Source organism: Myotis lucifugus, unplaced genomic scaffold (assembly GCF_000147115.1).
Source record: "Myotis lucifugus unplaced genomic scaffold, Myoluc2.0 scaffold_437, whole genome shotgun sequence".
Lineage (NCBI taxonomy): Eukaryota > Metazoa > Chordata > Mammalia > Chiroptera > Vespertilionidae > Myotis > Myotis lucifugus.
Genome location: NW_005871485.1, coordinates 118,236 through 142,733, shown reverse-complemented (window position 1 = coordinate 142,733; position 24,498 = coordinate 118,236). Strand labels below are relative to the sequence as shown.

Sequence of the window (24,498 nt, the reverse complement as noted above, 5' to 3'; positions counted from 1 at the left end):
AGAAGTGAGGATCAGCCATAAGCTGTTTGCTCCGCCCTGTTGATTCCCCGAGACCCTGCCCCACCCAAGCTGGGCACAGAGGCTTTTGCATATGAATGACCTGGCCCTTTGCAATCTGAAAATTACCTAACAAACTGAAGCTGGGTCAGAGAGACCCAGAACACCCAAAAGAAGGCCCAAGGCCCCACAGCAGCTTGCATTGCTTCACAGCTTGGCCTCAGCTAGGCACCTCCAAACCCCAAACAAAGAAGAGGAATCTGCAGATCTCTCCATAGCTCCTGCTGGGTAGCCTCAGGCAAAGGCTAAATTAGCACCTCCTTAGAGATCCAAGAGCCAGTGTACCCAGTGGTCAGAGTGGGATCATCCAGATTACAATTCCACAGATCCGTAAGGGACATACTCAAGGGGCAAACTCAGTGAGCACCAAAGCCCCACTGAAACAAGTCTTGCCCCATAAGGGTGTCTCCAGCACAGAAGTTCTACCACCATAGACACAGCTGATTCTCACAGCCAATTGGCCTGGAGGTCAATTCCTCCCAGTGTTACCTACAATAATCAAGGCTTAACTACAACAAGACTGTGCACAAAGCCCACAAGGGGGTGCACCAAGAGTGTCCACCTCAGGTAATTGGGGAGGCTGAGCCACTGGGCCCTATAGGACACCTAGCACAGAAAGCCACTCTATCAACACAGGGAAGCAGCCAAAATGAGGAGACAAAAAAATCGGTCACAAATGACAGAAATGGAGGAAAGCAAACTACTGGGTATAGAATTCAAAACCACGGTTATAAGGTTACTCAAGAATCTTCTAGAAACCGCCGATAAATTTAGTGAGACCCTCCATAAATCTAGTGAGACCCTCGAGGATATGAAAAAGGACCAACTAGAAATTAAGCATACACTGACTGAAATAAAGAATATTATACAGAGATCCAACAGCAGACTAGAGGATCCCAAGAATCAAGTCAAAGATTTGAAATACGATTAAGCAAAAAACACCCAACCGGAAAAACAAAAAGAAAAAAGAATCCAAAAATATGAAGATAGTGTAAGGAGCCTCTGGGACAACTTCAAGCGTACCAACATCCGAATTATGGGGGTGCCAGAAGAAGAGAGAGAGCAAGATATTGAAAACCAATTTGAAGAAATAATGACAGAAATCTTCCCCTACCTGGTGAAAGAAATAGACTTAGAAGTCCAGGAAGCACAGAGAACCCCAAACAAAAGGAATCCAAAGAGGACCACACCAAGACACATCATAATTAAAATGCCAAGAGCAAAAGACAAAGAGAGAATCTTAAAAGCAGCAAGAGAAAAAACAGTCAGTTACCTACAAGGGAGTACCCATACGACTGTCAGCTGATTTCTCAATAGAAACTATGCAAGCCAGAAGGGAGTGGCAAGAAATATTCAAAGTGATGAATAGTAAGAACCTACAACCAAGATTACTTTACCCAGCAAAGCTATCATTCAAAATTGAAGGTCAGATAAAGAGCTTCACAGATAAGAAAAAGCTAAAGGAGTTCATCACCACCAAACCAGTATTATATGAAATGCTGAAAGGTATCCTTTAAGAAGAGGAAGAAGAAGAAAAAGGTAAAGATACAAATTATGAACAACAAATACACATCTATCAACAAGTGAATCTAAAAATCAAGTGAATAAATATTCTGATGAACAGAATAAACTGGTGAATATAATAGAATCAAGGGCATAGAAAGGGAGTGGACTGACTATTCTCGGCGGGGGGGAAGGGGTGTGGGGGGTGCGGGAAGAGACTGGACAAAAATCGTACACCTATGGATGAGGACAGTGTGTGTGGGGGGTAAGGGCAGAGGGTGGGGTGGGAACCGGGTGGAGGGGAGCTATGGGGGGGGGGGGGATAAGAGGAACAACTGTAATAATCTGAACAATAAATATTTAATTAAAAATTTAAAAAAAATTTAAAAAGAAAAAAAAAAGTTTATTGAGTACTCACTGTGCCAGGCCCGCTGCTAGGTGTTGGGGAGGCCTCGGCCACCAGGGGGCGCTGATCCTTGCTCAGGTGGGCAGGTTGGAAGGTGCAGGCCCGGAGCAACAGTGCCATCCAGGAGAGGGCGTCCAGAGGACCGGCATGTCCCATCTGCAGGGCAGAGGGGCGATCAACAGGCTCTGGACATATGCGGAGTCCAAGGTGCCAGAGACATCTGGGGCAGATGTCCAGGGGGCGGAAGAACTTGGGGTCTGGGCTAGGGAGAAACGTGTGGGCAGAGGTCCTGGGGAGGATGGGGCAAGAGGAGGTAAGAGAGGAGAAGAGGGTGAGGACAGAGCCTGAGAGCCTGGTGTGTAGGGCAGCGAGGGAGACTCAGAGGAAATGGTCGGAGGGTGGATGTCGGGAGGTCAGTGGAGAAGAGGTCCCCGGAGGGAGCAGTCAACAACAGCCAGCATCGCTCAGAGGCAGCCGAGCTGGGGACGGCCATGGCAGTGAGGACACCAGCCGGCACAGTTCTGGGCATCGCACTTTAAGATGAACATGCAGAGAAGATTTAGGAGGAGCACCTGGTGTCCTTGGGGGAAATATTTGAAGGCACTGGGGAGGCCATCCTGAGAAGGAGGCCTCCCAGGGCCATGAGCCACTCAAAGGCTGCAGCCCTGTAGACTCTGAGTGCCTGGGGTGGCCACGCTAGCACGCCCCCTGCCCCTGGATCACTCTGCTCCCACCCAGCTGGTCCTTGGACATGCCAGACAGCTCCTACCTCAGGGCCTTTACACCTGCTGTCACCACTGCCTGGGACACTTCCCTAATACATCCTCATCTCCTTCGGGTCGTTACTCAAATGTTATCTTCTCCATTAGGCCTTCCCTGACAAACACTTTAAAACAGGGGTTCTCAAACTACGGCTTGCGGGCCACATGCGGCCCGCCGAAAACATTTATCCAGCCCGCAGGGTGTTTTTGCCGCCGCTGCCTGTTGCTTAGTACCTGACTCGTCCCAGGCCCGCAGTGCGCATGTGTGGAATGTGCGCCGCACTCTCCGACTCCCCTCCTTCTCTCTGTCTCTCGACTCCTCTCAGTCTCGGGTGTGATCGGAGGAGTCACGAGTTTGCCTGTGCAGAGCCTGCTGCTGCCTGAGGACCGAGGTAAGAACAAGTTAGGATTTATTTTTTTTTTTAAGTTAGGAGGTCTATTTTTTTTTTTTTGCAGTTAGTAGGCCTTTTTTTTTTTTGAAGTTAGGAGAGCCTTTTTCCAGAATGAAACATCTGAAATCTCCAACCAGATCTAGACTAACTGATGCACACTCGCATCACTCGTTACGACTAGCAGTGACAAATATGGAACCGGACATTGACCATCTCATTAGCCAAAAGCAGGCCCATAGTTCCCATTGAAATACTGGTAAGTTTGTTGATTTAACTTTACTTGTTCTTCATTTTAAATATTGTATTTGTTCCCGTTTTGTTTTTTTACTTCAAAATAAGATATGTGCAGTGTGCATGGGAATTTGTTCATAGTTGTTTTTTTAAACTATAGTCTGGCCCTCCAACGGTCTGAGGGACAGTGAACTGGCCCCCCGTTTAAAAAGTTTGAGGACCCCTGCTTTAAAATAGCAGCAACCGAAGCCTCCGGGCCAAACGGGATACTCATCGTTGCATCTCAGAGGTGTGATGCTACTTATTTTGACTCGTACCAATACAGTTCATTCTGACTCTTAAAAAAAAAAAAAGCAAAACTCCCTCCCATTATTACCTAGTTCCCTTCCTTGTTTTTCTCCAAAATACATTTATCATTATCTAATAAAATTTATATTAAATATTTTTGTTTTGATTTGAATGGATATGTTCACAGAGTCGACACTGAAAGTTGTGCCCAGTCTTTTGTTATTACAAACAGTACTGCAATCAGTAACCTTACGCCTACATTATTTTACTGTGCAGATGAAGCTCTTGCCTAAAGTCCCAGAAGTGGCATTGCTGGGTCAAGGGTAAATGCATTTGTAATTTTATCTGATTAATTTTTTCCCTGCTCTCCTCACTGGCATGTAAGCTCCTGGAAAGGGCAGGACTTTTAAAAAATGTTAATCATTGCTGTATCCCCAGTGCTTCAAACACGGCCTAGCACATAGTAGGTGCTCAATAAATACCTTGTTGAATGAATGAACCCACCCCTGGAAGCCTGAAGATATGCTCCTGAGGATCACTGCAGTCTGCCTCCTTTCCAACCTCAGGGCTCGGGATCCTCAGAGACTCCCAAACACAATGCATAGTCCCTGGCGGCCCCACATCCCCTCCAGAAGCCGAAAGCCTTTGTCTACAGGGGTGCTGTTCCAAGGCGGGTTGTTCTCTCCCTCCGCTTCCCTTACTTTGCCCAGGAAGGTGTTTAAGAAATGTGTCTACTAGGTGGCATGCCTCATTTCACCTCTCAATTCCCTTCCCTCACCACAGTTTTCTCTTTTTAAAAAATTTACAAAAATTGCCAGAACCGGTTTGGCTCAGTGGATAGAGCGTCGGCCTGCAGACTCAAGGGTCCCGGGTTTGATTCCGGTCAAGGGCATGTACCTTGGTTGCGGGCACATCCCCAGTGGGGGGTGTGCAGGAGGCAGCTGATCGATGTTTCTCTCTCATCGATGTTTCTAGCTCTCTATCCCTCTCCCTTCCTCTCTGTAAAAAAATCAATAAAATATATTTTAAAAAAAATTTACAAAAATCACTAAATGCTTGACGAATCATCAGGTGGCAGAGAGACTGAGCTAATGTTCAAAACTGAAATTCGTTCGTGGAGTGAGGCTTTATTTTGTGCCTGGCCCTGTGCTGGCGATGAGAACAGATGATGAGAACATGATGAAAATTGCCCCTGCGTCAGGGGTTCACCATTCACAGGAACAGAGCACTCAGGAAGTTTCCTTGAGGCAGGGACTCAGTATTCATCTCATCCCCTACCCCCCACAAAAATGAGCTGGTTGAGCCTGGCCGGTGTGGCTCAGTGGTTGAGCATCGACCTGTGAACCAGGAGGTCACGATTCGATTCCCGGTCTGGGCACATGTCTGGGTTGCAGGCTCCATCCCCGGGGGGGGGGGGTGTGCAGGAGGCAGCCAATCAATGATTCTCTCTCACCAGTGATGTTTCTATCTCTCTCTTCCTCTCTGAAATCAATAAAAATATATTAAGTAAATAAATAGATATTTTTAAAAAACGAGCCGGTTGATGTTTGAGTCCTCCAGGCCTCTAGAGCAACAGCGAAGAGGATGACGTGAGTAATTCTCTGGTTTTTTTCCTCACCTGTCAAAGGGACTGTTTTGTTGGTTGCCCTCTTGACTTTTGGTTTCATGTTGCTGGGAGTGTCTGTTGGTACTTGTCTGAGTCAATTGTTTAACTGTAGGAAATGTGGTCATTCTGATTCCAGGTGTTCCCCTTGGGGCCCCTCAGGGAGCACCAGGCTGAATGAGGCCTTCTGCCATTGGCTCCCAGTTTTCACCAGAGTGGGGAGGAAGGAGAGGGCTGGCGGGGGGTTGGAGCCAGACTGACCTGGGTTCAAATCCTGGCTTGACAACTTAGTAACTGAGGTCTTGAGCAACTAAGGTCAAAATTCCGTTCATCCTGTGTTCCAGGCACCATCTGTCCTTTCGGCCCCTCCTAAAACCAGCCACCACGATAAAGAGGAGTGAAGGGGTAAAGTCCAGAACCTATGCGTCAGGGATTAGCAAAAGATTCCAGGATGGCAATCTGTGTGCCTCGGGCCAGGCCCTCCCCTTCATCCTCAGGGAGCTGCAGATCACCCCTGAGGGTCTTTTACAGCTGCAACTCCAAACATGTTTTGCTCCTAACCTACATTTTTTGGATCTGAGCATTGTTTAGATCTCTTTCATCACATCTGGCAGTCAAGCAGCCATAGCCTCGGTAGCCAGGGCGCTCTTACTAAACTTCAGTAAACAGAAAGGTCCAGCAGATTCCTAGATGTTAGACACCTGCCTCCCTGTTTATACTGGAATGGGGGTTCCCAAATTTCCATATGGACGGGGCCGTAAAGGAAAGGTCGTTCAAGACCGAAAGAAACTGGAGATTCTTTTGACTCTAAAGAAACTGAAGATTTGAGAGAGCTCGAAGCAGCCTGAACTTGAAGACTACCCAGTGGTTATTTCAGGAGATGATAGTGATTAAGACCAAGGGTTTGGCTTTAAAACAGGAACAAAACTACCCTTGCAGATTTGAGATGGGGACTGGATCAGGAGAGAAAGAAATGCCATTTCAAGTCCTTGAACTGGTGCTGTCTAGAGCGGAATGATCCACTGTAGCCTGGGAGAGATGTAGGAGACCTAGCAACTACATGAAAACAAAGCAACTGTAAAAAATGTGAGATATTTAGGGGAATTTGGAAACTGACTAGATATGCGAGATTGAGATCTTGATCACCACTGAAGCTGAGTGATGGGTACATGAGGTTCATTTTGCGATTCTTTTTACCTTTATTACTTTCCCATAATACAAGTAAAATAAAATAAGCCCCCCCCAAAGGAATACTTTAAATGTTAAGATCAAATACTTCTTTTTCCTTGCTTAGCTTCATGCCACATTTTTGTTTACTTCATATCTGAATCACAATTTTCTGGTACAGTTTTGTGTTTTTCCTGGAGTTTCTTGGCACCTTTCTCATTAGTTTCTGACTAAGAGCTTCTAGTGTCTTAATCATACTATCTATTGTCTAGAATTCACTTTATTCTTTTTTTTTTTTTTTTTTACTGATGAGAGAAACATTGATTTGTTGTTCCATTTATTTTTTTTAAGATTTTTAAAAATTGACCTTTAGAGAGAGGAAGAGGAAGAGAGAGAAACATCGATGTGAGAGGGAAACATTGATTGACTGCCTCCTGTACATCCCCTACCAGGGATTGAACCTGCAACCTGGGCATATGCCTGGACTGGGAATCGAACCAACAACCTTTCGGTGCATGGGATGATGCCCAACCAACTGAGCCACACGGGTCAGGGCATTGTTCCACTTATTTATGCATTTATTGGTTGCTCCTTTATGCACCCTGATTGGAGATCGAACCCGCAACCTTGGCTTATTGGGATGACGCTCTAACCAAGAGCTACCCAGCCTGGGCCATTTTATTCCTGAAGACACTGTTAATGAGAGCCTTCTGTTTTCCTGTTCGCATTTAAATCAAATACTTGCAGGAAAACAATTACCAACCTGGGGGTTCTGTTCAGTGTGGGGTCTGGATCCGTTCTATGGTTTCTTGTATATTATGTGTCTTAGTCCAGGCTCCCCAGAAGCAGAGCCTGAGACGAGGATTCTGGTGAAAGTGAGATACTCTCTCAGTTAACCACTGTCACCTGAATAGAGCCGGGAGAAAGCTAAGCAAGGACGGATTCTTCGCAGGAGACTAGGTTCAGCCTGGTCCTATGGAGACTCTGGAGTTTGACCCTCTTGAAACGGGGGGCATTTTTGTGTAGCAACTCACCGCAGCTGGGCAATGGGTGCACCAGACTGGTGAAGGGGATTAGAGCACCAATCCACGACTCCAGGGGTTCTCAAACTTGTTAGAACAGACCGCTGGGCCTCACCCCAGAGTTTCTGATTCAATAGATCAAGAGTGGGGCCTGGGAATGTGCATTCTAACATGTTGCCAAGTTCAGCTCCTGGAACTATACTTTGAGAATCAAAGCACTGCATTATACCTTCCTTGTTTGTTTTCCTATAGCACAGCTCAAGTAATTTTTTTCTTCAGCAAGAGTGCATGGGAGGCCCAGCTGGTGTGGCTCCGTGGTTGAGCATCGACCTATGAACCAGGAGGTCACTGTTTGATTCCCAGTCAGGGCACATGCCCAGCTTGATCCCCAGTAGGGGTTGTGCAGGAGGCAGCCAATCAATGATTCTCTCACATCATTGATGTTTTTATCTCTCTCTCCCTCTCCCTTCCTCTCTGAAATCAATATATATATATATATATATATATAGAGAGAGAGAGAGAGAGAGAGAGAGAGAGAGAGAGCACGCGCATGGGAGGTAAACTTCATTTATTCTCACAAATCTATTTTGTCTCTATTTTTCTTTTTCTTTTTTTAAAAAAATATATCTTAACTATATCTTAAATATATCTTAAATATACCCTGGTTCATAGGTTGACAACCACTGAGCCACTGCGTCCGGGCATCTATTAGTGTTTTTCTTTTTAAATTTAAAATTTTTTTTTAAATTTTGGCTGTTTCAAAAACATTTCTCCTCAGAACTTTGCAGGTCATTGTTTATAGGCGTCTAGCTTCAGAGAAGCCCGATGCTCATTTGATCTTTATTGCTTTATAGATACCTGCTCGTTTGCTTTCAACTTCCTGAGCCGTTGGGCTTTCTGAAACCTCATGAGATCCTAGGGTGCATGGTTTTTCTTTGATTCTGATTACCATTCAATGAGCACTTTCAATCTAAAGTATATTTTTTTCATTGCTCTGGGAAGATTTTTTCTCTGATTTCTCTGATTCTCCTCTTGCCTCTTTTTCCTTTCCTCTCTGGAATTATCATTACACAGATACCAGGCTCTTGAATTGATCTTTTACAACTAAATATTTTCCCCTTAATAAAATTTTTCTGTCTCTATATTCTTGGAGAACTCCATGACTTTTGCTCCTAGACATTATTAAATATATATTTTTTTAATTTTGGAAAGCAGAGATAATCCAGAGCGTTCCCATGTGCCCTTTTCTCAATTTCCTCTCTTAGCATCTTACATAACCATAGTACATCAAAACCAAGAAAGGAAAATTCATACGTTACTATGACCAAAACTCCAGATTTTATTCGAATTTCAACAGTTTTCCCATTAACATCCATTTTCTGTTCCATGACGCAATTCAGTATTTAGTCATCATGACTCCTGAGTCTACAACGTGACAGTTTCTCAGTCTTTCCTTATTTTGTGTCTTTTTTTTTTTAATCACGTTGACGCTTTTGAAGAGTACTAGTCAGGTATTTGGTAGAACATCCCTTAATTTGGATGATTAGATGGGGGTGAGGTGTTTTGTGGGAGAATACCCAAACGGTGAAAGGCCCTGCTCATCACAGGACATCAGCTGGTAACCATACCTTTGACTACTTGACTAAAGCAGTTTGTCAGGTTTATCCACGTAAAATTACTATTTTTCCCCTTTCCCTACTCTATTCTTTGTAAGTGAGTCACTAAATGTAGCACAGATTCCTGTCGGGACAGCCAATGAAGCCCCATCTGGAGAGGAGAGGAGCTACATATGTTACTTGGAATCTGCTGTAAGGAAGAGTTGCCCTTCTGCCATGTATTTATTTATTCAGTCATCTATTTAGATCGGCACGGACTCAGATATTTATTTTGGCCTTTGGGTTATACTCCAATACTACACTATTTATTTTGTTTCTCAAATTGTCCCAGCGTGGCTATGAGAGCTCTTTCAGGTTGGTTTCTGTGTCCCTTCGACACGTCCCATCCGGATTTATTTAAGCACTTCCTGACTTTCTGGCACTAGCTTCCAGCTTCCAGTCAAATGATATATATCTCTTATTTTGGCAATCATATTTTTCATTTCCCAGAACATTTTCATGTTTTCTGATGGGTCCTTTTTATTAGCAGTCCTTTCTTGTTTTATGGAGTCAATATCATCCCGAAACTAGAAATTGCTTCTGATCATAACTTTGTAAGTGCCGTTTATTGGATTTAAATGATAAGAATTACTCTCTAGATAAAGCACAAAAGACTTAATTATAGTTATAATATATGTAAATAGGATTATTCTTGGCAACGGAAAAGTAATAGTATAATTGTCAGGGTCTGAAGGTTGGGGTAGAGGGCAGGTGACAAGAGTATGGGTGCTGATTTTCATTTTACATAGAAATCACGAGATACAGCTAAAGCAGATGGGACTGAAGATAAAGATTTTAAACAATTTTTGAGATTGAAGAAATAATCACTAGAAGAATAACTAACACAGCGTGGAAGGAATTGGAAGATGAGTAGTAGTGTGAGTAGATGTCTCCATTTTTCATGAGTGCATATAATAATTCATAATAAGTATTAATTCAGTTAATAAAGAAATAGAGGTATGTACATATTAACTGGGTTTGTGGTGAAAGCCACCACCTCTCAAAGCCAGAAAAGATGATGGGTTTCCTTTAGAGAGGCGACTGAGAGCAGGGTAAGACAGCATGGAGCAAGACTGAGTTTTTCCTTCGTAATATTCTGTATTGAAGCATTTTTTAAAAACCAACAAGTATTAGTTTGATAAAAGTAATATTTCATAAAAATAATTTCGATGTGTGTAACTGTTGAAGGCAGCGACATGCCGGTGCTTGACAGAATGTGCGGGCGGGAAGGGAAATGCCGGGCCGGACGCGGTCCAGTGTGCACAGGGTTGTGGCTGCAGAAAACAGTCCACCTTGGGTAGGGGGTCCCCAGAGGCAGGGCCCTTTTCCTCTGCTCCTCCAGCGTGTCCGTTCATCCAACAATGTACCTAGTTCTGGCTGAGTTTCAGATCCTGTTTTGGGCAGAGGCTGTGGAGTTACCTTTGCTCTTGACATTTAAACCAATTGTTATAGCCCTAACCAGTTTGGCTCAGTGGATAGAGTGTCCGCCTGCGGACTAAAGGGTCCCAGGTTCGATTCCGGCCAAGGGCATGTACCTTGGTTGCGGGCACATCCCCAGTAGTGGGTGTGCAGGAGGCAGCTGATCGATGTTTCTCTCTCATCGATGTTTCTAACTCTCTTCCTCTTCCTTCCTCTCTGTAAAAAAAAAATCAATAAAATATATTTAAAAATAAAATAAAGAGTACAATATCAACACTGATAAATCATGTTGATATTAAAAAATAAAATAAAATAAACCAATTGTTACAAAAGACTGCTCACCCTGGAACTGGGCCCCCACCTTGGGAATGGTACATAGTCCATGTGCACTTTCCTTCTATCTAGGATAAAGGAGGTTGGGGGAGGATTCTGGGAGTTATGGTAACCACCCCTCCCGGATTGCCCACCACTGTCCTGGTTTTAAACTCAAAGTCCTTCCTCTCAGGAAACCTGTCGTGGGCAAACATGGGCACTTGATCACCCTTGCCCAGGGGGCAGGGCTAGCCCTACCTCTCACTTCTTCTTGGTCTTTGTTCTACTGGAGGAGACCAGGGAATCCACGGCTTGTATCATCTCGAGCTGATGACATAATCTGCTTTCTGGATTTGGTGTGTATGTGATGGGGGGGAGGGAGGGCGCGGCAGGGTGGGGCGGTTCTGGAGTCCTAGGATAGGCAGGTAGCAGATCAGGGAGTGGACGATGCTGATTTCTGGATGGCTAAGGTGACGGGAAGAGAGGACTCTAAGTAAGGGAACTGGGAGAGATGGGGTGGGATCCCTTAAGGTAGAGTGGTTTTGTTAGGGGTAGAAATAGAATATTGGGGATTAGCTACAATTATAAGAAATATTAATCATGCTCTGTTAACCAGGATTGTTTTATTCAGATTAAAGAAAGCACATTCTAACCTGGCTGGGAGTTGTACACCCTGGGACGTGGGAGCTAACATGGGAATGCAGTCCATCCTCCAGTTCTGAGAACTGCCTATTGTTATGGAAAGATTTACAACCTGGTCGCTGAGGCAACCTCTCCTGCTCTTTACAACCCCCAGACCCCGTAGCCTGTAACTGGCCCCGGGGCTCCCGGAGGCACCAGCCCTCTGTGACCCTCCCCACCAAGCCCACATGACTTGTGACCTGTAATGTGTACGTGCGTACTTTCCATGCCTGTAATTCCTAATTTCTCATGTAATCTTTGTCCTTCTACCTAATATAAGCAGCTGGCTTATGGGGAGGGGAGAGCAGATTTTTGTGGATGACCTGCTGCTCTCCCATCCTGCCAAATGCTCATATATGATTCAGCCCTTTCTCTGCTTAGTTGGCTCAAATAGTTACAGTTTCTTTGCCTTCAAAATTGCATGTCTGGGAGCATCCAGTTTGACCTTGGGAGGAGACCAGATTGTTATACCCACCTCATTCCTTAAAATGCAAGTATTTAATAAATACTGAGTTTCTACTATGTACTATGCTCTGATTATTAAGTTGCATTATAATAATTTGTTAATTGAACCCTGTTTTAGACTCTGGAAATGCTGCAGGGAACCAAACTCAGAAACAGAGAAGAGAGTTTAGAGACCGGAAGGGGATGTTCGCCGGAAATTGACCAGTGAGTCTATCTATTTTTTAAATCTATTTGTCTGTCCTTACACCAGTACCATTCTGTCTTCATTATTGTAGCTTGATAGTAAGTTTTAAAATTATGTAGTATCGGGGGCTGGGAGCGGGGTGGAGGGGGACACTGGCAAGGAAAAAGGGGCATCTGAAATACTTTCAACAATAAAGATAAAAAATTTAAAAATCATGTAGTATGGGTCTTCCAACTTTGTCCTTCTCTACCCACCCAAAATTTATTTAGCTATTTCTATATAAATTTTTACTAAAAAAAGTTTATTGGGATTTTAATTGGGATTGTGTTGAATTTATAGATTAATTTGGGGAAAATAACAACCTAATATTGTCTTCCAAGCCATGAACTTGGCATACTTCTTTATTTATTTAGATCTCTTTTGATTTCTCTCAACAATGTTTTATAATATTCAGTGTGAAAATATAAATTATAAATTGCATATCTTTTGTTAAATTTATTCCTAAGTATTTTATGTTTTCAATGCTCTTGTAAATAGAATTTTAAATTTTATTTTCAACTCCTTCCTGCTGGTATATAGAAACACAGTTGATTTTTATATACTGACTTAATTTATTAATTCTAGTAGTTGTTTGTACATTTCCTTAGTATTTTCTATGTTAACAAAGCATGTCACCTGCAAATAACTCTACTTTCTTTCCGATCTTTGTGCCTCTCATTTCTTTTTATTCTTTATTACAATGGGTAGGCTCTCTCATATCAAGAAGTGCAGTGAGAACTGAGATCTTTGCCTTGTTCTTTATCTTAAAGGGAAAGCATTCAGAAAGGTATAGAGATCTCCCATATACCCCCTACCTCCACACAAGTACAGCCTCCTCCACTATTAACATCCTCCACAGAGCAGTACATTTGTGACAACTGATGAACATACATTGATACATCATAATCACCTGAAGTCCACAGTTTACATTAGTGTTCACTCTGGATGTTGTACATTCTATGGGTTTGGACAAATCCTATATAATAAAAGGCTAATATGCAAATTGACCGAACAGTGGAATGACCGGTCGCTATGACGTGCACTGACCACCAGGGGGCAGACACTCAATGCAGGAGCTGCCCCCTGGTGGTCAGTGCACTCCCACAGGGGGAACACCGCTCAGCCAGAAGCCCTGAGCTGGGCTCAAGGCTGAGGAGCACAGTGGCAGTCGACATCCCCCGAGGGCTCCCGAACTGCGAGAGGGCACAGGCCGGGCTGAGGGACCCCCCTGAGTGCACGAAGTTCATGCACCAGGCCTCTAGTTTATAATATGTATCCACCATTATAGTATCATACAGAGTATTTTCACTGTCCTAAAAATCATCTGTGATCACCTCTTCTTCCCTCCCCTTCCCTTCAATGACTGGCAACCACTGATCTTTTTACTGTCTTCATAGTTTTCTAGGATGCCATGTACTGTAGTTAGAATCACACAGTATGTGGCCTTTCGGATCAGCCTTTTCCGCACAGTTAAGAAACATTTAAGATTCCTCCATATCTGCCTGGCTGGTGTGGCTCAGTGGTTGAGCATTGACCCAGGAACCAAGAGGTCACTGGTTTAATTCCTGGTCAGGGCACTTAAAAAAAAAAAGATTCCTGACTTGATAGCTCATGTGTTTTCAGCACTGAATAATAAACATCCCATTGTTGCATGCATCTCAATTTAATCATTCACCTACTGAAAGGCATTTTGGTTGCTTCCAAGTTTTGACAATTATGAATAAAGCTGCTACAAACATCTACATGTCGATTCTTGTATGAACGTAAGTTTTCAATTTATCAAGAAGCATGATTGCTAGGTTACATGTAAGAATATGTTTAATTTTGTAAGAAACCATAAAACTGTCTTCCAAAGTGGCTGTACCATTTTGTATTCCTACCAGCCTTGAATGAAAGTTCCTTTTTGTCCACATCCTTGCCAGCATTTGGTGTAGTCAGTGCTTTAGATTTTATCCATTCTAATAGGTGAATAGTAGTATCTCATTGTTTTAATTTGTATTTCCCTGATGACATATGATGTGGAGTGTCTTCATAAGCTTATTTGCCATCTGAATATCTTCTTTGGTGAGGTGTCACTACTTTTTCTGGGACTGAAATTACACGATTTTGTCTACAAGTCAGTGAGGCAATTCTTTTTCTTTATTCTTCAAGTTAGGTAATTTAGATCTATCTTCAAGTTCACTCATTTTTCTGCTGCCACCAATTGATAGTAAGCCCAACTAGTGAGTTTTTTCATTTCAAATACTGTATTTTGAACTCTAAAATTTCCATTTGGTTTTTAAAAAAAGTTTTTTCCATTTCTGTGCTGAAACTTACCCATCTGTTTACTCATTATGAACCTGTTTTCCTTTAAATTCTTGAACATATACATGTATAATAGCTTGCCGGGGCTGACCAGCAGCCCCTGAATGACGGATGAACAGATTACTCCAACAGTTTCACTGTGAGGGAGAAGGCTAAGGGACGGCCTGGACAAAGTGACCAGGCAGCCTCGATTGCCTGCCTTGTTAGGCTTTTATTGGAATTTTTATCTTTAGATACAATCAGTAGGGGTAGTAACCTTGGGAGGACACATGTGTTTACATTGTCCTCTAGGCAAGGGCACCCAGGAATTAGGCATAAGGATTCCAGTAAACACCCGGGGGTTTGAACATGCACAGACTTGTTTGGAAAGGTCAAGGAAATTAGGGGCACCACCTTCGACAGCACCTCTGTCTCCCCTAAGTCAGAATTCTGATAAACAGGGCAGGTGGCCTTCCACTTACTTCCCTTTTATCAGAATGTCCTCCTTACAAACCTTCCAACCAAGTCTCCTGTGCTCCTCAACAACAGCTGACTTAAAATTCTTGTCCGGCCCTAGCTGGTTTGGCTCAGTGGATAGAGCGTCGGCCTGCGGACTGAAAGGTCCCAGGTTCGATTTCGGTCAAGAGCATGTACCTTGGTTCCAGGCAAATCCCCAGTTGCGGGTGTGCGGAAGGCAGCTGATTAATGTTTCTCTCTCATCGATGTTTCTAACTCTCTATCCCTCCCTTCCTCTCTGTAAAAAAATCAAGAAAATCTATTAAAAAAAAAATTCTTGTCCGGTCATTCCAACAGTCTGTTTCTATTGACTGCTTTTTTGCTTGACTATGGGTTTCATTTTCCAAGATTTTTGTTTGTTTATTTTTCACATGTCTAGTAATTTTTATCTTTGTACTGAACATTTTAGGTGATATGCTGTGGAGACTCTAGATTTTGTCATCTTCCTATGGAGAGTGTTGACTTTTGTTCTAGTTAAATTACTGGCTGATCATCCTGAACTGTGGAAGCTCAATTATATGCTTTATTAAGGCAGATCCATTTCATTTATATTATTTTTTTATGATTTAGAAAAGTTTATTTTAGCTTAACTATTATTAGTAATGTCACAAAATTTTAAGGTTGTTGTCAAATTTGGTACAAAACTAATGTGTTTTTTAACGTATGAGATTTAAGGCCTTTTTATCATTATTTTTGGTATATGGTAACTAATCTTAAATATGTTTTTATTCTTTAACTAGTTTGTCATTGAGGACCTCCCTATAGTGCCCTGGTATCAGTTTTATGTTATCTTTTTCTTTTATTCTTTTTTTAATTTTTATTTTATTGATTTCAGAGAGGAAGGAAAAGGTAGAGAAAGATAGAAACATCAATGATGAGAGAGAATCATTGATCGGCTGCCACCTGCATGCCCCCTACTGGGGATTGAGCCCACAACCCAGGCATATGCCCTTAACCAGAATCAAACCTGGGACCCTTCAGTCCACAGGCTGACACTTTATCCACGGAGCCAAATAGGCCAGGGCTATGTTATGTTTTTCAATGTCAATATTTTATGTCAAATCTGGAAAACATTAAACAATTTTTCAATGTGTTAGTTTGATTATTAAAACTATTCATTAGTTGAATCCCTCCTATTTATTAGTAGGAATTGAATAACTCCTATTCATTAATTAAATTGTCAGTAAACTAAGAAAACATTCATCATTTCTATTTGGAATTTATCTCTTCCTCTTAATTAACTGACCTTTTGGGGATAATCTGAGAAAAAAATCGTTACAGTTGATGGCTTAATGTTTAAATAATTTCTGTTCATTTTATCACTTATTTTTAAAAAATATGATCTTATTGAGGCATTTTTATATATAAACATGCCACATAATTAATAATTTCAAGTGTACAATTTAATGATTCTTTTTAGTAAATGTATCAAGTTTTATAGCATTTCCTTCACCCTAGTAAGGTCCCTCTGCCATTTACTGTCAATCCCCATTGCCCCAGGCAGCTATTCATCTACTATATATTTGCCTTTTCTGGGCATTTCATATCAATGAAATTATACAACAATGGTCTTTTGTATCTAGCTTTTTTCACAAAGCATAATGTTATCCATGTCATAGCACATATTCATATTTTATTTATTTTAATTGCTGAGTAGTATCCCTTTGTATGAATATACTGCATTTGGTCTACCCATTTTGTCTATATTGATAGACATTTAGATTGTTTCCAATTGTTGTTGGCTATTGGATCTATTTTTTAAAAATATTTTTTTATTAATTTCAGAGAGGAAGGGAGAGGGAGAGATAGATAAAAACATCAATGAGAAACATCGATTGGCTGCCTCCTACATGCCCCTCACTGGGGACCGAGCCCACAACCTGGGCATGTGCCCTGACTGGGTCCGACGCTCAACCACTGAACCAATGGGCCGGGTTATTGGATCTATTTTATTTTGCCTTTAATCTTGGGCCCAAACCCTAGTTTTGGGACTTTTTAAATTTATTAATGCATAGTACTTCTGAGAGTTCAGTGGGAAGCCTGAGGTGTTTACCAAATCGCAATAACTTGGGGAGACTCAAACTTATCTCCCCCATGGTGGGAAACACCTAAAATCTCTGCTCAGTTTTTTCAGCTTCCTAGCTACTACTTTCCACTGAGAGCCATCCCATGTATGTACAGTGAGGAGTCAACCAAGGACTTGAGCTCAGTCTACATGCAGATTTAGAGTCTTAACCCTGCTGTGGCTCTCCCATTTCCAGGATCCTCCCCTTAAATTTCTAGCCATTCTAGCAACCCCACATTTCTTCCTCTAATACAGTGGTTCTCAACCTTCCTAATGCCGCCACCCTTTAATACAGTTCCTCATGTTGTGGTGACCCCCAATTTCATTGTTACAAATTGAACATAATTAAAGCATAGTGATTAATCACAAAAACAATATGTAATTATATATGTGTTTCCCAATGGTCTTAGGCGACCCCTGTGAAAGGGCCGTTCGACCCCCAAAGGGGTCGCGACCCACAGGTTGAGAACCGCTGCTCTAATACCTCAAGCAGCCTTCTGCTCCCTTAAGGTTTCTGCTTAAATTCTAGTTTCCCTACACTGCCCAGAATGAGGAGGTCCCCCTGGGGAAATGCATGTAAAATTAGATTTCACCCAGTGTGATCCCAATCTTTCAGGAGTGAAATTCCACCCAGTTTTGACTGTTTTTGCTTGCTCTCCAGTGCCTTCAAATCTTTATTGTTATATTTTGTATTGTTACAGTTTGAATTGTTATCTGCAGGAGGGTTTCTGATACAAGATACTTTACCATAACTAGAATCAGAACCATTGCCTCTGTTTTTTTGTTTTGTTTTGTTTTGTTTTAGAAAGCTAGCAATACTAAGGCAACCTGACAAAGGCCTTTCTGTTAACAAGGGTATCTGTCCTTTCCTGTCATCTCCTGGCTCTGAGTTCTTACTGTAGCTCACTTGGCTGCATTTCACAGTAAAATGGATATTTATATTTTTTTGGCTACTCAGCCTCTAAACTCTCTTCTTATGTTTGGGGAATCCTTCACCCTATGGTTCTTGGAGTAAGTTAAAGCCTGCCTCCCAGTATGGAAATCACAAACGCCAACAACACAATTTCTGGGTCCTTGCAACAAGGACAGGGTCACATGACCTAGGGCAAGGGCACATGACTAGGTAGTGCCAATCAAATGCATGGCATTTGACTTTGACTCAGAGATGAGACCCAGCAAAGAATTCTTTCTGGTGCAGTGGCCACAGGCAGTTTCTAGGGGTAGGCTTAGTGCTGGCAATAGTAGGGGTCTGAGTTGCGGTGTTCTTGATTCATCAGTAGCAGCTACCTGGATACCCTGCCAATAAGTTCTTTGTATATTAAAGTCAGCCAGAATTGGTTTTGTTGATTACAGATGAGAACCTTGAATTGTCCACTTAGTGATAGTTAAACACCGGTAATCCCATCCTGAAGAAATCTTGATAGATAGATGTAAAACATATTGGAAGCTGACCCATCTGTGAGCTGCTTCCTCAGGATATAGCCCCTCCTCCTTTTCAGCTCCTCCCTTTCCCTCTCTGTCCTCTGGCCACAGATCCATCTGAATTCCTCCAAAATATCTTGCCCTTTCCTTCCTCCCTGGCTTTGCAGCTGTTGAATGTCCTCTCCCTGGAATGCAGTTACCATGCCTGCCCTAAACTGCGCACACTGCCTCCTAATTGGTCTCCCCTCTGCATCCCCTCTGGCCCATGCCCAATTCATTCTTCACACGACAGCCAGAGCCATCTTTGCAAAACACATGTCTGAGTGTGTCACTGCTCTGCTTAAAATCTTTTAAAGCTTCACCCTAGCTGGTTTGGCTCAATGGACAGAGCGTTGGCCTATGGACTGGAGGGTCCCAGGTTCAATTCCAGTCAAGGGCACACACCCGGGTTGTGGGCGAGATCCCTAGTAGGGGCCGTGCAGGAGGCAGCCGATCAATGATTCTCATCATTGATGTTTCTATCGCTCTCTTCTCCCTTCCTCTCTCTGAAATCAATAAAAATATAAAAAACAATCTTTTAAAGCTTCTTTACTGATCTGTGGATAAAGATCAAATCCTTAATATGATCCCCTAGGTAGGGGGACACCTAGGAGATAGATGTCCAGGACTGGCTTGATAAGGATTGAGGGGATTAAAGGAAGAGTCAATGATCACACCCAGATTTCTGCTTTGGGTAGAGGTAGGGAAGCTCCTTAGTTTATTAACCTTTAACATCTCCAAGGTATGCACCAGTCAGCCTCACATCCTTTGTTGAGCAGGGAGCTGAAAACTCATCCACCCGCCTACCCACTCACACTTCAATCTGACATTTAACTACCTGACCAGCTAAGCAGAGGCTTTGTGTTTGAGCTGCAGCTCTACCTTTTATTTGCTATGCCCTTGGCTTAGGCACTTTCCCTCACTGAGCCTTTCTTTTCTCATCTATAAAGCAGGGATAATACTTTATTTCTCTCTCTCTTTCGGAAAGGAATTATTATTGTGAGTGGTAAATAGTCAAGCATGTGACTGTCTCAAATTGGGACTTACTTGAAGATAACCATCTCCTACGAGATGTAGCATCTCCTCAGTAGTAGAATCCACTTGCTTTTTAGAAAAATTACTCTGGTTTTCAGGTGGAAGGTGTATTACAAATGGGTTGAGAACAGGAAAGAAAGAGCCTCTGGGCCTCTCAACCATCAGTGCCCTTGGAGAAATGCATGGGGAGGTGGCCTGCATTGAGGGTGGAACAAATAGACCTGCCCAACACCTTAGAGTAAGCCTGGATCCTCCCCTGTCCCTCGGCAGGTGCCGTTGGCTCTACCTCCAAATATAAATGAATCTCTTTATTTCTTTTCATTTCTGCTGCCACCACCCTAGTCCAAACCATTATCCACTCTCTCTTGCCTGCTGCAATAATAGAGTGCACTGCTTCTGTTCTTGTCTTGCTCCAAGAGATCTCTTTCCAACAGCTAGAGTGACCTTTAAAAATGTAAAGTAGCCACTGTTACTCATCTCCCAAGTCCTCCACTGGCTCCCCAAACTCCTTAGTTCCAGCCACAGGCCCTGCATGATCTTCACCATTTCTTCCCGTCACCCAAACCCAGGCACCCTGGTCCTGGGCTTCAAAGGGCCCAGCTTCTGTACCTGCTGCTCCCTCTGCCCCTGGCTCTCCCCACACACCACACAGCACTGGCTTCTCACCTGCAGGTCTCAGCCCACAGGTCATCTCCTTGAAGAGCTTTCTCCTAAGAACACTTGCCGCCAGTATGCTTTGAACATCGTTTTATTTCCTTTTAACACTTATCGCTGCCTGAAATTAGATTGTTTATATTTATAGAGGTCTCCTCAAGATTACTACTTTTACATTTTTATTGATTTTAATTACACTAGGAATACATAACAGATTGTATTCCTGACAGGTAAAGTAAAAATACCCCCTTCACTCCTCTTCCCCCCCTCCTACATCCCTCTCTGGAATGACAGCTCCATCTGTCCTGTTGATCACTGTTTGTAAGTACCTAGAACCACGTATGGCACGTTGAACAGTTACTGAATGAGGAGTAAATCCAGGGCCAAGTTCTGGCTCTACTACATGTTAGCTTCCCTTTGGGGAGGGCCTTCGAGGGAAAGTCAGAGGCCAAGGTCCACATGAACCTATGGCCTTCGGCAAACTACTGAGCTTCTCTGAGTGTCAGTTTGCTCTTTTATAAAAAAGGGAAAAGAACATTTATCTCATAGAATTGTGAGCATCAAGCAGTGCCGGGCACACCGTACACCCCCTTGTGAAGTTTGTGGGCTAGCGGGATGTACTTGAAATCCTGCATGTTGACTCCACAGGCTACCAGTCTGTTCAGCATCCCTAGAAGGTTAGAGCCATGCTTGCCAAACTGGGCTGGGAAGAACTGTGTGCAGGCAGAGAGTGTCTGAATGGAGATCATGTGGTTTGGTTGAACTTCTGTTTTCTAGGTGGGGAAACTGGCCTCTCCATCTTAGTAAGGATCCTCTCTGGCTCACACAGTGAGCCTCCTCTCATTAGACAAGACTGGTAGATTCCTCTCAAGATCTCGGCCCTTAGTGGAAACAGCAGGTGGCTTCCTCTCCTTCCTCTGTGGGAGTGAGGGTGATGCCCAGAGACCAAGGCCAGGAGGAGGGTTCTAAACCGTAACCCACACTCTCCTAGCTCCCAACATTGTCCAGACCCTGGACCACCCTGCCTGCCTATCGGCCCCTCAAACCCCCAATCACTTGCCATCTGGACATAATTATGGTAATTCCACCGGGATATCCTTACCCGACTATATAATCAGCATAGGTATCTGTTTCTGAGCATAATTACAGGAGATGTTTACAGACCCACAATCACATCAGAGTAACTGATAGCTTCATTTCCTCCCATTAATATGCCAATATTAGGGACCCATCGGGGCCAATGAGCCAAATCCCAGAAGCGAAAGACCTCACACTCAGACAAAGCAGGGTTTCAGCCAGGATTTCAGAGGACACCATGAGGCATGCAGGGGGATGGGTTAACATCTCCTTGGCACCTACTGTGTGTCAGGCACTCAGGGGAGACTAGCAAACACCTATGGCCAATTCTGCAAGCTGCTATTAGTTTCCCACTTTACATGTTTGGAGAGGGCTGATGTGCCGGGTCACCCACAGCAGCCTGCGGAGCTGGGCTAGGTACTTTGCATCCTGCTAGCTCACCAGGCCAGACTCCCAGGCAGAGCAGGCCCGCTCTATGCCCTCTTCCTTATCTCCTCTTCTCACGGCTTCCTCTTTTCAGGCAGCCACTACCGCTGCCCCGGCTCCCTCCGGTCCCCCTCCCACCCTCATCAGTGCCCCAGCTTTGTCGCTGTCTTCTCCTGCCCCCTCCACCCCTGCTTCCTGTCTCTGTTGGGTTGTTGGGTGTTATCTCTCCAGAAGGGTGGGGAGTTGGGGTGAGGGGAGGGTGGAGCAGAGGTCGACTGCCTTGCCAGGCACCCAGAGTCCCCCTCCAACCCCACCAGGGGCGCCGCCAGGAACTCGGCCTTGGGGTGGGCAGCCCCTCAGCTTTCACCTTCCCGCACACACAGAGGCTGCCCTCGGTGTGCGCGGGGGAGCGCGCCTGCACACACGCACAGCTGCACAAAGGCGTGCACACCGCTCCATCCGCACACATACACTCCTAACCGGCCCGCGCACAGGGCGTGCACACGGACCCGCACCAGCACACTCTCGCGTGCACACACGCGCACGGTATCTACACCAGCGTGCGCCCTCACGTACACACCAAATACACCACACGCGCGCGCATCTGGACACGCACCCGTGTGGACCCCCAAAGGCCCGGCGGGCCCTGACGCCTCCAGCTGCCCTACCCTGGCGGCTGGCTGGGCGGCGCGCGCACACACAGACACGCGCGCACACACAGACCCACACGCACACTCCCCGCGCTGCTCCACGCCCCTGGCCGCGGCCTGGGTGCTGTGCGGCCCCGCGGGCGGTTCGGCGGGCGGCGATCAGGGCGGGGGCGGGGGCGGGGGCGGCGGCGGCGGAGGCCGGAGGGCGGAGGAGGCGGAGCAGGGAACCGGGAGCCGGCTGGCCCGCGCTCTTCCTGCCGGCCGGGAATTTTCCAGCCCGGGCGCTTACGCCGTGGACCTGCCTGCAGCTGCCGCGGACCATGGGTGACAAAGGGACACGGTGAGTGCGGGAGGCGGCCGGGCCGGTGCGCGCGGGGCTGACCTGGGCCTGAACACGGGCAGGGGTTCCAGTCCGCGCCCTGGCTCTGCGATCGCGGTCATGCTAGGACCGCCAACCTCTGGCTCAGCCGCACTCAGTTCTCTATCCCTGAGGGCTCCCGTGTAGTCGCTGGCAGGGCCGTGGGCGGGGGCACCGAGAGGCGAGGACCCGGCTGCCCCATTTGGCTCATGGCTCCTCAGACACACTCATTCGCTGACACCCAGCACTGGCCAGCAGACACAGAGACCCACGGGGCAGGCTGACACACAATGGCACACACGCTCATGTGGACACACGGACACACTCATCCATGGGCATGCTCATGCTGTCTCACACACACACACACACACACACACACAGACATTCACTGCCACACACTGATCACACACAGTGACACTGTCACACACTCAGTGGTACCACTTGTCAACACATTCTTGCTGACAGTCATGTTGGCATACACAGTCACACTCCAGCACACATCAACTCTCACATACCTTTATGCTGGCATACATGTTGGTCTACAGTGTACACACCTACACTGTCACTCTAGGTCACTGTAACAGACACGCTTACTGGCATACACAGGTTGTATGACATGACTTACTGACATGACTGCTTATGCGGGCACCTGTCTCACTAACACGGTGTTCGCAAGACCTCACCAACACTGACCCCAGCAGACACAAACCAGACTAATGCCCACACCGACCGGCACCCCATGGTCACAGCTAAGAGACCCGGGGCTGCTGACACACTCACTCCAGTCCCCACATGGAGAGAGGTGGAAACACACACATCACACAGTGGGAGGCCCCCGGAGCCTGGGAAAACGCATCCTATCCACTCTATTTCCTTTCCCTCTGACCCCCCTGAGGCCTGGCTGGCTGGCCAGGATCTGTCTGGACCTGGAGGTGGGACAGGGGCTCCTCTCTGAGGAGCCTGCCCTGACTCAGAAAGGGAGAGGATATGCCTCTGAAGTGGAAAACTGGGACAAAAAGGGGAAGGGGCTGGGGCTGGGGCTGGGGCAGGGTGGCCCCTGGGGATAGCCCTGGTCAGGTGCTCAGCTTTGCACCCTAGCTCTGCCCCCTCAGTCTGCCCACTTCCCTAAGTTCTGATAGAAGCTTCTCCCTTACCTCCTCCTCTTACCTCTTCTGCCACCCTTCTTGCATTTTTTCTTTCTTTCCTCTCTCCTGTCCTTGTGTGCCCCACTCCTTCCTCTTCTCTTCCCTTTTTCCACCCTCCCTCTCTCCTTGCTTCCAATAATTATTTGAGCCCCTGCTGTGTACCAGGCATGGTGCGGGGATCAAAGATGTGTGCTGCAGGAGCTAATGGGCTAGGGAGCAATGACCCGCAGTGGTCATCATGTCGTGGGACCACTGACAAGGCAGTTTCACACCCACAGCCACCTGACACACTCTCTCAGCAGCATGAGAGAGGTCTTCCAGAGATCATGGACATTTTCCAGGAGAAGAAATTGAGGCTCAGAGGTAACTGGTGCTCCTAAGATTTAGAAACTGCTTCCTAGCCATCCTCCTGACAGCTCTTCAAGGGGGTTAATTTTCCTCTTCCTGTTTTCTTAAAGAGGAACCAGAGCAAGAGAGGTTACCTGACTTGCTTAAGCAGGGGCCAGAGGCAGGGCCTACACTGGAGCCCACTTGGTCCCGTTTCTCTGTGGCTTGGTCTTGGGCCCTGCCATGCCCCCGGGGGGTCCTGGGTGTGAGGCCAGGTGGGGGTGCCCTGCTCTGTGTGTGGAGGCCCAGGCTGGTG

The 24,498-nt window shown here is 45.3% G+C and overlaps 1 protein-coding gene across 1 annotated transcript in view; it reads left to right on the top strand.

Annotated features, from left to right (window-relative positions):
• Positions 1 to 22,547: 22,547 nt before the first annotated feature.
• ARRB1 (arrestin beta 1) overlaps positions 22,548 to 24,498 on the top strand; it is a 71,806-nt gene continuing 69,855 nt past the window's right edge. The window contains exons 1-2 of the mRNA XM_023744216.1: positions 22,548 to 22,692; positions 24,134 to 24,218. Of these exons, the coding sequence (XP_023599984.1) occupies positions 24,182 to 24,218 (37 nt within the window). The 5' untranslated portion in view covers positions 22,548 to 22,692; positions 24,134 to 24,181. The remainder of the gene's footprint in view (positions 22,693 to 24,133; positions 24,219 to 24,498) is intronic.